The 16179-nt window shown below is 37.1% G+C and overlaps 3 protein-coding genes across 3 annotated transcripts in view; 1 reads left to right on the forward strand and 2 right to left on the reverse strand.

Moving 5' to 3' along the window:
• The window catches only part of LOC126762428 (cell division control protein 6 homolog), a 133951-nt gene that overhangs the window by 45567 nt on the left and 72205 nt on the right, over window positions 1–16179 (forward strand). The gene's annotated exons all lie outside the window — the stretch shown is intronic.
• Window positions 49–2154, reverse strand: LOC126762430 (cytosol aminopeptidase-like). Its single transcript, XM_050479152.1, has 3 exons — window positions 914–2154; window positions 391–855; window positions 49–337 (listed from the first exon to the last, which is right to left on the reverse strand). Exons 1-3 carry the CDS (start codon window positions 1961–1963, stop codon window positions 191–193), a joined length of 1662 nt encoding a protein of 553 aa, XP_050335109.1. The 5' UTR covers window positions 1964–2154; the 3' UTR covers window positions 49–190.
• LOC126762437 (uncharacterized) overlaps window positions 4618–16179 on the reverse strand; it is a 39433-nt gene continuing 27871 nt past the window's right edge. The window contains exons 5-6 of the mRNA XM_050479170.1: window positions 14244–14439; window positions 4618–14127 (exon numbers count right to left, since the gene is read on the reverse strand). Coding sequence (XP_050335127.1) covers window positions 13935–14127; window positions 14244–14439 — 389 coding nt within the window. The 3' untranslated portion in view covers window positions 4618–13934. The remainder of the gene's footprint in view (window positions 14128–14243; window positions 14440–16179) is intronic.

Here is a 16179-nt window from a genome sequence, read left to right on the forward strand (position 1 = left end):
AGACAGTTTCTTATGTTTTAAAATACATATCGTATTACAATGTATGTATGTACCATTTCTATAACAAAATTGCGTTCTTTGAATATAAATTATATGATAATGGTATTAGAAGTCTCTGACAGAAGTAGCATTGTTTAACGAAACGATATAGCTCCAGAAGCTTGCCGCGCTTTCGTAGTCTCACGATCGCCTACTTCTTTTGCTTCAATTTTGGTTCCGTATCCTTACAGATTGTCTGGGCAATAAATTCAATCAATGTGCGTGTGGGCCTGCCCGCCATACCTTTGCGTATGTACTCAAAAGCTTTACCATTGGTTACCATGACGTTAGTGGCATCCTGAAAAATTTAGATATATACTAAAGTCTTACTTAATTATGCGATTTTCTTACGATATGTATCCATTGTCCACACGGTACAAATTCTCTCAAGAAAGCAGCTGCTTTGCATGGACGTCCACCACGAGCAATACCATAATTTTGCACATCGGTCGCTCCGCCCGCTCTTACACACTTCGAATAGTACTCCCACAAGGGAAAACGCCACACTCGGTCACCAGTATGCATGCTGGCATGTTTGATTTGTTGCCAGAGAATTTCCGAGTTAGTGAAGACGCCGCAAGCAGCTTCATCCAAAGCGTTACGCATCATACCCGAAGTAGTGCCAATATCCACAATAAACTTGGGGCAAAAATTTTGCGCGTACAAGAGCGCATCGGCTAACACTAGCACGTCCTCATGATTTGTACCCTGAATTTCGATATATTTTCCATTCATAGTTTTAGTGCAATCGCCGGGACGGAAGGAGTTGCAACCAATTACATTTTCACATAGTGGTATCAAACCTCGTATATTCACCTGGCATTGCCAAAATTTCATAATATAAAAGTAAAATTAGTTATCGAGCATTACTTACCGGTAAACGTAAACCCGCAATCGCTCTACATGCAGCCACTACCACAGCCGCACCCGTCATGTCGCCACGCATATGCACTAATTCCTGTAACTCCTTTAAGCAAAGACCACCGCTGTCATAAGTGATGCCTTGTCCCACCAAAACTATTGGACGCTCCTCGGCCGATGTACCGTAGTAGCTCAGCTCTAGAAAAATTGGTGGCTCACAAGAGGCCTTACCCACCGACAAGAAAGCGTGCATTGACTGTGACACCGCCCAACCTTCCACTTTCACCTCGACATTTACACCCGACTTGCAAAGCACTTCGACTACAGTTTGTGCAAAAGCGGTGGGCGTCAGCATATTGGAAGGCATTTCTTGTAGTTGCCTGGTAAGATTTTGTGCCGCCGCCTTTTGCAAACCAATTCGCCAACCTTCAATATCACAAATCTCATCCTTGTGCGTGTACAAATCTATGGTGGGTATGCCAATGCGTTTCTTAGGATCCTTTAACTCCTGATACGCCCATATGCCCAGTGCAGCACCCTCGGCAGCCGATTCAGCGTGACCACAATTTTCAATTTCAATGCTGTAAGTGTCGAGATAAGCCAGCTCCATACAAGCATTTGCCACCGATCTTCGTATCGCTTCCTTTTGTTCGTCAACTACTTCGTATGAATTATAGCCTAAACATTCCTTACCTAAACCCACAATGGCGACAGCTGAGTAATAGGGTATCTTCTCCGGTTCGATTGCAAATAAAATACGCGTTTCGCCGCGCTTCGGCATAGGGCCCGATTTGCGCAGTACATCCAACATGCGACCGCCAGTTTTTTGCACATTGTAGCGCCAGGCAGATGGTGTCAAGATACCAGTGTCGTATTTGTTCTCCTCATCGGCGTAGACACCCAAAATTAGGCCACGCGTAGGCGGGTCTGCACATATCTCTGTTTGTTGCAACTGGAGCGTCTGATTTACCATTGGCGAGGTGTACGTACGGAGCTGAGGCAGTATGCGGTTTATAGTTTTGGCAACATTGCCCAACGATTTGGAACGTAAAAGACTAAACATGTTGATTAACTTCTGTGTGTGCAGTTGGGATAAAATCGTATTAAATATAATCGCGAATTATTTTTATAAAAATGGATTTCTGTTTTTTAAGCAAGAAAATCGTACGTTAAAAATGCTACAAATAAATTTTCTCTATGTGTAGTCGATTGGAAATATTTCATTTTACTGGCTAGTAAAATATTATTTTAACTGAAAGGATTTTATATGAAGTATTGGAAGCTTTCTGAGCTATAAAGTGTAGAAATTAGGAGAGAAGTAAGTTCTATAACTAATACTGTATTTAAGTTACGAAGAATTACGGAATATTACGGAAAGAGCTTCGCATACGTTCGCTATCTCAAAGTTTTTTCGGCTTTTTTATGAGAATTTAATAGATAATGCATTATTATAAGATGAATTATACACAGCACTATTTAAGAATGATAGCGTCAAGATTGCGAACTCAGCGCCATATATAATACTAAAATTTCTGTAGTAATTGTCAACAAGCCATAACTACTTAGATGGGCTTAAATCGGTTATTCTTCCAGAATAACAGACCAGTGATTTAGTACAAAGCTCGTTAGTTTTCACAACGTTATTTTTAATAAGTCCGATAACTGCTTAGCCTCGTAGACAACTGCTGTAAATATCTCAAGTGAATCTTATTTCTTTTGTTCGCATATGGACCGAGCGTGTTGGCAGATAAAAATAAACAAGAAAAAATCGTTAACTTCGGTTATAACGAAGCTATAATAATCTTCACAAAGACAAAAAATCCCTTACAAGAACTTGATCCGATCGCTCAATTTGTATGGCAAGTATATGTTATGGTGATCCGATCTGAACACTTTTTTCGAAGATCGCGCCAATGATGGCAATTATCCACCTACAACTTCCTGCAGATATCTCACCAAATGAGAAAAATTTTCAGACAGGCACTTGATTCCGATCGCTAAATTTGTAGGGCAGCTATATGTTCGATATGGGCTGTTCCATCAAATGAGCAGCTTTTTGTTGAGAAAAGGTAGAGTGCAAAATTCCAGATCGATATTTCCAAAACTGAAGAACTAGTTCATGTATAGTAAGTCTTAATCGACTAAGCTCGTTGTGCTGATCATTTATATATACTTTAAACAGTCTCCGACGTTCAGAGTATAAAAAAGCTATGTCGGCCTTAATCTTGTTTTTTGAAAGTAGAATCGCGCAGTAGAATTAAAGAGCGCTTAGATGCTGTACTATATACGGTACTTCTCTTCTGACGATAAACTTAAATTGGTCGAGGTCGAAGGTCGTTTTTTGAGGAGCCACGTTCAAATGCCTTGAAATAGGCTACCATGGAAGATCACGTGGCACAAAATCATGGTTCTGTGTATAGAAAGACTGCGGTAATCATATAAAGCATGAAAAATGATATATTGGACATGAGTAAGCTCACACAAAAACGAAAACTTTTAAACTGGACTATACCGGCCGAATCCACTTCGAAGGTGCCAAAGACTGCCGTATTATTGGCTACTGGTATTGAACGAGAGCAAAACGAAATATCTCCTGTCAACAAACACACAGTCGTCACATTCGCATGGCTCCCACGTCACTGTTGACAGTCATAACTGCGAAGTCGTAGATAATTTCGTCTAGCTTGGAACCGGCATTAACACCAACAACAACGTCAGCCTCGAAATCCAACGCAGTATTACTCTTGACAACAAATGCTACTTTGGAATAGGTAATTGAGAAGTAAAGTCCTCTCTCGACGAACAAAGACCAAACAACGTGTCTCTCATTATCTCCGTCCTGCTATGTGGTGTAGAGGCATGGACAATGACAACATCTGATGAGTCGGTGTTACGAGTTTTCGAGAAATTGGAATTTTATGGTCCATTACCATTGGCCACGGTGAATACCGCATTCGATGGAACGATGAGCTGTACGAGATATACGACGTCATTGGCATAGTTCAGTGAGTTAAAAGACAGCAGCTACGCTGACTAGGTCTTGTCGTCCGAATGGATGAAAATACTCCAGCTCTGAGAGTATTCAACGCAGTACCCGCCGGGGAAAGCAGAGGAAGAGGAAGGCCTCTACTCCGTTGGAAAGACCAGGTGGAGAAGGACAACTACACAAATCGAATCGAAAAAAGGCTGTTGTAAACTCGGCTATAACCACTTAAGCGGAAAGGAGAAAGACAAAACCGTCATAGGGCTATACTACGCGGGATTATGGGCTTATTCGACGTTGAACTATGTCAATTAGTGAGTGTTTGGCTGTTGTTTGTAAACGAAAAAAAAAAAAAACAAAACAAATTTCGCTGAAAACGCTGAAGGTCATCGTAGCTGAGGCTTATCACAAATGTGTGAAAAATTTGATAAAACGTTGCCATGCATATTTTTTGAAGGCGGTGATTAAGATTTGTAGTAAAAACACAATTTATTCTTTACTTTTTTTTTGTCATTGCCCATCACTTTCCCTTCACTTCAGATGTTATGTAAACATTTCCTAACATTCATGACTTCACAGCTATCAAAAGCGGTAACTTACAAAACTTCACGTTCTTAATTCCTCCGCCGCCAAGTACAAATGACGACATTAATGATTTGTTGGCCATTCGAAGAACCATTAACGGTCGACCTTAAATTGCCTTCCAACACAAAATAAAGTGAACGCATAAAATGTCTGGAAATAATTGTTGTCTATATATTTATCATTTATCTTTTTGTTTACTAAAAGTACAGAGAATACTAGATATTTTTTGAATATACAGATTTAATTTATTATAGAGTTGTTGTTGTTGCCTTTTATGACTCTTTAATATTTTCTTTTATAATATTGTAAATATTCAATGATTTCTCAAAAAGATTTGCACGAAACACACTTTCCTCACCGCTACATATTACTAGAATTATTTGTTTGTATTTTTTTATTTTCCTTCAGTTATTTGTTTTTATTAAAAAAGCATTTATGGCAAAACTTGCCCATTGTTCGCATCCACCAAATATTTTATTAGTAACCACAGCATATGCAATTTTGAGTATTTGTTTATATGTATGTATGTTTCTTATACAACTTCGTTTTAAATATCTTTTTTTAAGGTAAATTTATTTATTTATTATTATTTTCATTTTTGCAGTTTTTGCATTTCTCAAGTACAAATACGAGTACATATGTATGTATGTAGTTAGTTAGTTTTATGTATGTAAATATAATAATTATTTATGTAGTTGCCATATTTGACTAATTTTCTAATAAATACTGTACGAGTAAATGGCAATTTTATATATGTATTAGTAATTCAGTTATTGAAATAAAACATTATTTTCCTTTAAACTTATGCTACAACTATTTTTTTCTGTTTTTCTGTTACTTTTTTCACACACTAACAATCTTTTATAAATATTAATTATGCAATAAATTGTTTATTGTTCTTATAAAGATTTCACAGTTATTCATGTTCAAATTACACTCGCGTATGCATGTCTACACACCATGTATATTTGTTGTTTCTGGGTTACATATACATATTTACAGGGTCATACTAATAAATATTACTCTATAATTGATATTTATTATGAATATGTGTTTAGGTATGTGTGTGTAAACTTGCATACAAAAATGTCAAATTTGTTTCAAAGTCTAGAACAGTATTTAAGCTAAAAAAAGAGAATTTCTTCCATAGACAGCATGTAAGCAAGCTTCTTTATTTTAAGTATTAAAATCTCATTTCTTTTTCCTTTCTTAAAAATTAGTTAGTTTCGGAAATTTATTAGAATAGTAAGTCTTTTAATTTTGAAAAAAAATATATTGTATATAATGTTACAATAACACTAGAGCGTAAGTACAAAATCCGTTAGAGCTCATTCATGAAACGTACGTGAGCGTTATGAGCAAATTACTACACGAGTGTTTTGTGTGTTGAGCAACAGTAGCGCTCATGAGTGAGCAAAATTGAGCAGTTGCGAATTTTGTAGAAGAACTTTTTTAATTGCAAAAACAAAATTAATTAATGGTAGAATATATAATAATATAGACGAAAAGAAAGCAAAAGCGTAGTCATATAACAAATTTTATTTTTAAGGGGTTAAGCCAGTCTAAGATTTCCAAAAAATATAATTTTGTTTTGGCTTAAATTACACTTTAGAATTCTAAAATGATCATTCAACTCTTAGAATATTATCAAAGGGTTCAGGTAAGTCAACCTCAGCACGCAAACTATTGTAATATAATTTTATTTTATTTTTTGTAATATATTTTATATATAAGGTTGTCAAATATCTCCGCTTTGTTGCTCTTTATTCAATGCTTTATAAAAAGTTTTATACGAATTATCCGTAGTAATCGAATTTAGTTCAAATATGCGCCGTTTCGTTCGATTATCTCTTTCCATCTAGATGGCAACTTCAAAATACCGCCCTCGTAGAAGCCCCCGTCCTTATTTGCGAAGAACTGGGACAGCCACTTTTCACAAGCCTCTTTTGAGTTCAACTTTACACCAACAAGGGTGTTCGCCATGGACAGGTGATAATCACTATGTCCGGGCGTATATGGTGGATGTGATAAAACCTCCAATCCGAGCTCCCGTAGCTTCTGACGAGTCATCAACGAAGTAAGTGGTCTGGCGTTGTTCTGGTGGAACACTACACCCTGCCTCTTGGCCAATTCTAGACGCTTCTGGTCGATCGCCTGTTTCAAGCGGTTCAGTTGTTCGCAGTAGATGGTAGAATTAAGCGTCTGCACATATGGGAGCAGCTCATAGTGGTTGATTCCCTTCCAATCCCACCAAACACACAGCTAAACCTTCCTGGCCGTCAATCCCGGCTTGGGCACTGTTTGGGACGATTCACCAGCCTTCGACCACGACCGTTTTCACTTGATATTGTCGTATGTGATCCATTTTTCGTCGCCAGTCACCATCCGCTTCAAAATTGGGTCGAGTTCGTTCCGTTTCAGCAGCATATCGCAGACGTTGATTCGGTCCAGTAGGATGGTGATGGTTCTGGGCGATGTCACGATATGCCACATGCCAGTCTAACCCGTTGTTTTCCATGATTTGATCGGTATTCGTCGTCACAAGTCTTCTGGCAGCTGGCTTATCCATGGTGTCGTTTTCACCCGCTCTGAATCGTCGAAACCATTCCTCCGCAGTTCGAAGTGATAGAGTGCCATCCCCCAAAACACCATTGATCTCACGGAACGTTTTTCCAGCGGAAAACTTTAAAATAGCGCGAATTTCGGCGTTAGTGAACTCCATGTTTACATGTCTATAACTGCTGAACGTAATATCCAAACTAATCATGCATAGCGTGGTTTTGTAGGTTATGTCAAGACCTTTCAAAGATGTATAGTATTACCTGATACGAGCTCTGTAGCGCTTTATACATAGCCGCGAAATTCAAAAGACAAAAAGGCGGAAGGTGGATATTTGACAACCTAATATAATATAACGGGTTTTTCAATAGGAACGCTACAAATTAGAGCGCTGGGGACAGCAAACGACACCATATCTTTTCCGCTCTTTTGACATTTATCTTCAATAAGGTTTGCCATTTCAGTATGGAAAGATATACAATCTAACAACGAGTCAAAATTATTAAAATTGACTACCGAAATTCGGAGTCAACGGTCTCAACTCTAAGAGCGCTACGTCCAATTTATGGTCGTCATAATCGTCCTGACAGATCAACAATTAAGCGACTAGTGGAAAAATTTGAATCCACGGATACAGTGCAAAATGTTCCCGTGCCAGTAAAGCAAAGAGTGCCCGTAATGTCGAGAATATTGTTGCCGCAAGCTCATCAATTAAGGAAAAGCTAAATCTGTCTCTCACACGTCTCAAGCGCTGGGCATCTCTGTGACTTCGTTGTGGCGAATTTTGCGAAAAGATCTTGGTCTACATCCATACAAGATAAAATTGACGCAAGAACTGAAGCCACTTAAGTACCAGAATCGTTGTATGTTCGTAAATTTGGGCTGAGCAACAACTTGAAAATGATCCGGATTTTCATCGAAAAATTCTCTTCAGCGATGAGGCTCATTGCTGGCTGAATGGCTTCGTCAATAGGCAAAATATGTGTTATTGGTCAGGCAGCAATCCACACGTACTTCATGAGCCACCATTGCATCCAGAAAAATTACAGTTTGGTGCGGTTTATGGGCCGGTGCCGTACTTCTTTCTTGATGATCAAGACCGGCACATTACTGTGAAAGGAAATCGCTACCGCTCAATGACAACCGAATATTTTTGGCCCGAATTGGTTGATGTGGACTTGGACAATATGTGGTTCCAATTGGATGAAAAAAACCAAGTATGGTGAACGTGTTGTCTTACGAAATGGCCCAGTCAATTGGCCGCTTTGGTCGTGCGATTTGACGCCGTTAGACTATTACCTGGAGAGCTACGTTAAGTCTACTGTCTATGCCAACAAACCAGCGACGATTGATAAACTTCGTACGAATATCGAACGTGAAATTGCAGCAGTATCCGCCGATTTATGCTTGTAAATCGTCGAAATTTGGGGGAAATCAGCGTCTGGACTTCTCACGCTTGTCCGTGGTGGTCATGCTAAAGAAATCGAGTTCCATACATAATGGCATCAAATATACTTTCACAGTTATAAAGTATTTCGTTGATCTCCCAAACCGTTTTTTTCTTTTGTAGCGCTCTTATTGAAAATACCGTTATAATATGTATACTGAGTAAATTATTATTTTCCTGAACCCTGAATAAATTGTTGACTTCTCTCTAGACTGGCCTAAGCCCTTAAGACACATTGAAAAGTTAGCAGCAACAGTCTTGTAATATCAATTTTAGTTTTAAATTTTATTGGTGCATGATATACCGTAATAATTGCTTGTTATAAAGTTTTGACGCTTTAGAGATGCTAAGCAAAAAAACACGTTTTTCTTTTTTTTGTTGTTTTTGTTCCTCTGCTGTCACATCTTCAATGTGCCTTTTACTTTTTAATACATTACTCTTTCCACATACAATTTAACTTGCAGTAACAAATTTCCAGTTAAAAAGGGGTTAAAGGGTGTGTGTGTAGAAAATATTTAAAATATTTTTTATTTTTTACATTTAATTTTGATTTTGTTGCAACAAATGCACGTATTTAACATGCTAAGTTGTTCTAGGTTGCCTTCGTTATATATAGTACATACAGACATACGAGTTTGGATATGTTAAAGTTCCTGAACCACTTTATAAAGGAATCTGCAATGGGTACAAATTAACGTGGTAGTTCATTTTAAGTTTTATTTTTGTTTTCTAATTTAAAACTTTTGTGGTTAGTTGTACTTCGAGTTCAAAGTTAAAACTTTTGTTGGGCTTGCTATTGGATATGTTTGATGCGACATCTGCTACGATGGTGGGTCTTGTGTGTGGTATAGTACCGTCGTTAACTATGTGCAGCAAGTAGTAACTACTTCTATTGAGTATGTTTGCCAATAGATATGTATGTATGTATATGTATGGGTCAGTACCGATGTATCATATGTTCATAAAGTAACTGGAAGGGCAGCTAAAGTAGTATGAATTAAAAAATGCAACGTCATCACCCAACTTGAGAGTCAGCATTCATTATATTCGAGCGAATATACCACGTCAGCACGCAATGAAGAAAATATAGCAGTCACATTTTACGTCGAGATCTTAAATTGAAAGCGTAAAAAATATAGCTTGTGCAAGATCTGACCTTCTCAAGCGACATCGCTTTTCTCTTTCCTTGAAAAATTCCAAGAAGATCCGATATTTTCGAGCCAAATTTTGTTCAGCTATGAGGCCCATTTCTGCCTCAATGAGTATGTAAACAAGCAAAATTGCCGCATTTAGTACGAAAAGCTACTTTAGAGCTCAAGAACTACCATTTCATCCAGAAAAACAACGGTTTGGTGGAATCATCGGTTCATATTTCTTCAAAAATGATGCCGGTGAGAACGTAACCATAAATGACGATCGTTGTCATGACTATTTGATGCCTAAAATTGAAGCTCTTGATCTCGGCGACATTTGGTTTCAACAAGACTGTGCCACTTCCCACATATGGCATCAATCAATGGATTTATTTTGAGAACCCTTCAGTGAGTAGATAATTTCACGTTTTGGGCCGGTCAATTGGCCATCAAGATCGCGTGATATCACACCGTCTGAATTTTTCCTGTGGAGATATGCAAAGTCTAAAGCCTATGCAAAATAGCACTTGTGACGTAGCCTGTTACCAGTCGAAATGCTGGAACGAGTCATCGAAGATTGGACTTAATGATAAGCCATCTGTGACGTAGCCGCGGCCAACATTCAGAAGAGGTAATCTTCAAATAATTAACGCCAAAGAATGTACTTTTGAATGATCATAAACAGTTCCCATTAAATTTGAAGTATCTGTGGAAGTAGGGAAACTCGAAATGGATCATTCTTTATATACATAGGTATGTACTTATTTATCAAAATTATTTGAGTATAAATAAGTGAACCTTTACTGGTTTCTACCCAAAAATTCTGTTACTTTTGGAACATATGAAAGTTTACTTACATACTCGTACATATGTACATATCTACCAGCCTGCAATAAAAACCACTATTTTGCAACTGAGTCCTAAAATAAAACAGCACAAATACCTCTTAGTCAAGAAAATTCTGCAAAAAGTTTAACGATCGTAGTGCTGCTGAATAAAAAACACAGCTCGTTTGCAAAATAATTCATTTTTATCTTTGTTATTTTTCATGAGTACAATCTGTCAAAAGTCTATCCGGAAATTAATTACGAAATAGTTTTACTTTTTCAATCGGGCCCAAAACACTAAACTCCAAATATTATGATATTTTTTTAAACCTGAATTTGCACTTTAAAATATTTCAGATATTCATTGAAATGACATCGAATCACATTTCCCTCTTAAGTAATTATCCCGAGTGAATTTTTGTTAGTTTCACGCGATGAGCACGAGTCGATTTAACCATGTTCGCCTGCCTGCCCATATCTGCATATACGCGAACGACCGTCAGTTCCTTTTCTCTACAAAAAAGTTCTCATCTGTCGGAATCGACCATATTTTTTATTTGATAAGATATCTCCATAAAATTCGACATATAATATTACCTTACGCAACGCTGTAATCTCCAAATAAATTAGAGATCAAACGACTTTAGGATATAGCTGCCATTTCAACTGGCCGATGAAAATCAAAATAAAGGGGGTTTAAACTTTTGTATGCTTTAAAAAATGAACCTGTGCTAACGTTTAACGTTATTCGAAAAATGTTCTAAAATAGGCTCTAGAGTGCTCTTGGGTTTATGTGAAACTTTTTTCTGGTAGAAATATTGAGTAGTCGAAAAAGTCTTTTCGTATTTTGTCAATAGATGTCGTTGCAGTCGTATATCTCCAGTGTTACCAATCACATTGTGTCAATGTTGGCATAGTGTTGGAAAGGTGAGATTTTAAGCTTCATTCGGGGAAAAAAAGTTACAGCCGTTCAAAAATCAGTCAAAATAATGAAGAAATTCGCTATATTTTGAAATTTTTGTATAAAAAAAGGAAAGAATGCCACGCAAGCCACCAATGAAATTTGTGAAGTTTACGGAGACGATGCTGTACCAGTTCGTGTAGCACAACAATGGTTCGCTCGCTTCCGTTCTAGAAATTTCGATTTAAACTGATGAAAGTTTTACACTGATGGAATAATGTCTCTAGCGGAAAAATGGCAAAAAGTGGTCGATCAAAATGGTACATATTCATTTATTTATTTATTATTATGAAAAAAATATGATAAAATTTAAACAGAAATACGAAAATAATTTTTCGACTACCTAAGATATATACTCCAATGTTTCAAAATGTTAGATTCGGTATTGGTACTGAGATTAAATTAAGTTTCAATACAGTTAATATTTTTTTATTTAAAGTTTCCCCGGAGCAATGAGATTTATTATAAGTTTGAACCATCGCAACTCTTCTTTGGAGTTTATTTATATTTAAAATATCTTAAAAACAGATTGAAATATAAAATTTATAACCTAAATATTAAAGCAGTATTTTCAAGGCATCGAAATAAATAGTAATAACTAACTAAAACTTACTTACTCTCATTACTTCCTGAAAGAGTGTTCGACAACTCTCTCTCTCTTTCTCTAGTTACTCTCATTACTTCCGAATAGATTGTTCGACAAATGTACTCGAGGTGTCGATTAGGGATTCGAAATAGGTTTACTGTACATATACAACAACAAATATGTTTATAAAGAACTATTTACAAGCAGTTTTAAAAACAAGTTCTACTCGAGTTGTCCTAGAGTTATACATATTTCAACATATATACGTATGTACCTTAGGGTGGTCCTTAAAAGCTCAAAACAAGAATTTCTTCAGTCTCACCGCCTCAAACATTAACTCAACATAAATGTAAATAAATAAGTTTCCCTACTGCTTGTGGCGGTTAAGGAATGCCGCACAGGGGTCAGGTGTTATAGTTTTAGATGGAGACAAAGAAATTGAGTTTTTCTTTGAACGGAACAAAAAATGTATGTGGTTTCTTCGGCACACATAAGTATGTACTTACATATATAGTAGTTTATAGTTGAGGTTTGGGAAAATATAAATTATCTGCTGAGTGTTAAACACCACCCTCATGTACATAACTATATCTCTTAATACATCGTAGTATTTTCACTTTTTTGTTATTTTTTCTTTTAGGTATTTTGGTTGCGTAATTTCATAACAATTTTATAGACTTTGAATAAGTGCAACAAATGACAGGCACATTTTTAGAGTATATTGTAATTGTTTTTGTTGCTTTGGACTGTAGTTTTGTTACAGTACACATACAAATGTACAGATTTATTGAGTTATAAGACAGTTAATTTTCCTTTTGTTTTTTTTTTCTTGTTAAAAATTGCACTTTACACACATACTACTGCATAGAGATCAGAGAATAAGCGGTCTGCTATTGACTTTCTTTATTATTTTTCTTTGGTACTAGGCATTCCTTTGCGTACTTAAAGAGCTTATAAGCGAACATTCATACAAATTTGCTAGCTACTTAAATAAAATGTTAGCCTTTGGCACATTATTGCACACAACAACGCAAATCATTTCGAATAGCACAATTAAATTTAATACTTTCTCGGTTTTTAAACGCCACTAAATGGCATGGATCGCCGCTTGCTACATCTTCCTCTCTCTCTCTCTTCAACTCCATCTCTTTTTATGTTCTTCTAAATACTGGCAAGTACATTCGTTGTTGGTATGTGTGCAACAAATTAAATTCTATACTCACTCAAGTAATTGCATTTCGAACTAAAGAAATACACATACGATATCTGTTTCGGCCTCCCACGCAGTGCAGGTACACCCTGATGCATATACTTGTACATAGGTATGTATATGTAATTTTAATATGACTGCAACTCACCGTTGTTCGATCACAGTATTGTAGTTACCGTAAATGACGCACCGTCCGCATTGACACCCTTCTCGGTTTGCACTTTCGTCGTGAAACTTTCTACGCTCGGCGCTTTACTCAAATCAATTGGCGGTATATCCTCATCATAGTCCTCCTCGAGCTCCTGCTCCACCTGCTCCTCACCATCCGATTGTTCGACAGTCTGTTTCTTCTCCGCCGTTGTCGCATTCACCATGGGTGCATGAAAGTAGTGTGGCTGCTTTTTGGACGATGACGGCCCCGGCATATAGATAATACCATCATCGGTGTCATCATCATCATCGGTGGTGTTGTGTACGGCATTGAGATTGGCATGCCGTTGCTGTGACGTGCTACCGTTAATGTTGTAACCGGTGTAGCCGCCATAGCCCGACTCACTCTGATATGGATTCGATTTGATGTGTGCATTACGACAGCTGCCACCACAATTATGATGACTCTCCGCATCGCCACCGTTAGCACCGTAGCATTGGCCGCGGTGCACGGAGCCCACGTCGGTGCCGTGTCGCTGTAATGAATGTCCCACAGCGCCGTGTTGCCCACTACCCGAGTGGGCAACTGATTGCTATATGTGTGAGTGTGAACGTGCTATGGATAAGGAGTAGGGACTGATGTCCTTCTGGATGCGCATTGTGTCGTAAATGGGAAACTCACAGCACAGGATGAATTTCAATGCGCTCGGCACTTCCACATACACCGATGGCGGTATGGGTATTAACGGTGATGTGGACGCTTTGTATTTACGATATTCCAGTTGGCTATTTTTCCAAAGCGCACGTGTTCGTGTGTTTGAAAAGAAAAAGCGGTAAACATGTAAGCAATGAATTAATTGGCTCATAAACTATCAGTATTTGCTCTTCAATTATTTACTTACTCTTTATATTTCTCATCGGCCGAACGCTCACGCAACGGTATGCCGGAGAGGAAGAGTATAATGAAAGTGGTGAAGATGGGTGAAGCGATAGCGACCCATTCGTGACCGGTGATAACATTTAATGAAATGGCAAAAATACCCCACCAGATCACAACCTCGCCGAAGTAATTGGGATGACGCGATAGACTCCACAGACCTGAAATATGTACATACATTACGGTTAATTTAATAAGATGAAGCTCTACAGCGCAGCACAAGTGAAAACATATATATGTATGTATATGCAGTCTTCCCTACATGCATATGTACATATGTATGTATACACATTGACCCATAAGTATATTGTCCATATGTGGATTTAAGGAAATTAATACGGAATTGTGATGAAATCACGGACTCAATGTCAAGCCCACATACAAACGTACAAGCATAATGCATAATTGGAATGTCGCCCTTGGCATGAGCATATGAAAGGAAGTGGTCAGGGAATACAGAAATGAGTTGAATTTCACCGAACAGGCATAAAACAAGTATGTGAGATTTCAGAAAAATACAAATTAATTATGAACAATTTGTGAATGCAGTGTATTGGAAAGACTTCGGGGAAATGCAACAATACTATTGAGGAAAAAAATTTAATTCAGATTATTTTTGCATACAAGGTCAACCAGCATTGAAATTTTAAGTCTCACGAAGCATTTTTAACAAGCTTTTCCTCTCTTAACGTCTCTTTAGGATACTAACTCCCCAATCTCGAAATATATTATTATACATATATATTTATTTAGTAAAATAATCCTATTATTTTGCATTAAATTGAAGGCTTTTTTAGCATAGTTAGAATTATCCGATTAAGGTGAAATATGCATCGTTTTTTAGATAATTTATTGTATTTTTGAAGGTAATTTTTTAATGCCACTGTCAATAAACTATTATCCCTTTTAGCAAAAAACTGAGACAATCGATTTTCATAAGCTTCTCTTGGCGTGAATTTCCCACCAGCACAATCATTCGCTATTGACTGAAGTAGATAGTAATCACTTGATGCCAAATCCAAACTATAAGATAGATTCATAATAACCTCCCTACTAAACTTTCGGAGCTGCTGGCGTGTCACTACCTATGGGTAGGTCCTGGCGTTGTCCACTTCTATTGGTCAAAGTATGCCGCTTTTAAACGATTGCTTACTTCAGACGGTTCAATTGCTGATAGTCTAGGCCCGAATTGAAAGTTTGGGAATATCTCATAGTAGATGAATTCCTGTCAATCCCACCTATTACATAGTAAACTCTTCTTGACAGCCAATCTAGTGCAAACAAGATGGTCAAACTCAACAATTTCTATTATTTTATCGATATTTCCGTTTAATGGTCGTTAAGTGTTGATTGATTTTTGACAGCAAAATTACCGAAACGGAATCGACGAAAGGAAAAGGAAATGTTGTCTTGTCAGTTTTATAGTAATTCAAATGTTTATCGAGATTTCAATCCCAAGTTTCATATTTTAACGCTTTAAGGGGTCAGTAGGGTAATCTGGCCTGTTTTTTAACATTTTCTTTTTTCATAAAATTTTTATTCTACAATAGAATTTTTTCACATATCTTGAAGCATACCGTGGAGTGTATAAACAAATTGTTTCGGAATTTTTTGATGACATCTGTCGGAGAAATGACTGGGCGAATCAGATGCGTTTTTTCACGGACACGATTTCTCATATTTGTATCATCTGAAACACAAAAACCCAATTTATTCTTAAAAAGTACGTGAATGGTTATCGTCCCTACTAGAATCATGAAAAAATGTTGATAAATAAAAAAGTAATTAACTTTTTTGTTTAATTTCTCCCCATGTTTACATTTCATTTTACATAAATTTTATTATAACATTGTCAATAAATTATAAAAAATATAGGGACGATAGCCAGACGTTTTGTGAAT

This window comes from Bactrocera neohumeralis, chromosome 6 (assembly GCF_024586455.1).
Source record: "Bactrocera neohumeralis isolate Rockhampton chromosome 6, APGP_CSIRO_Bneo_wtdbg2-racon-allhic-juicebox.fasta_v2, whole genome shotgun sequence".
In the NCBI taxonomy this organism is placed as follows: Eukaryota; Metazoa; Arthropoda; class Insecta; order Diptera; family Tephritidae; genus Bactrocera; species Bactrocera neohumeralis.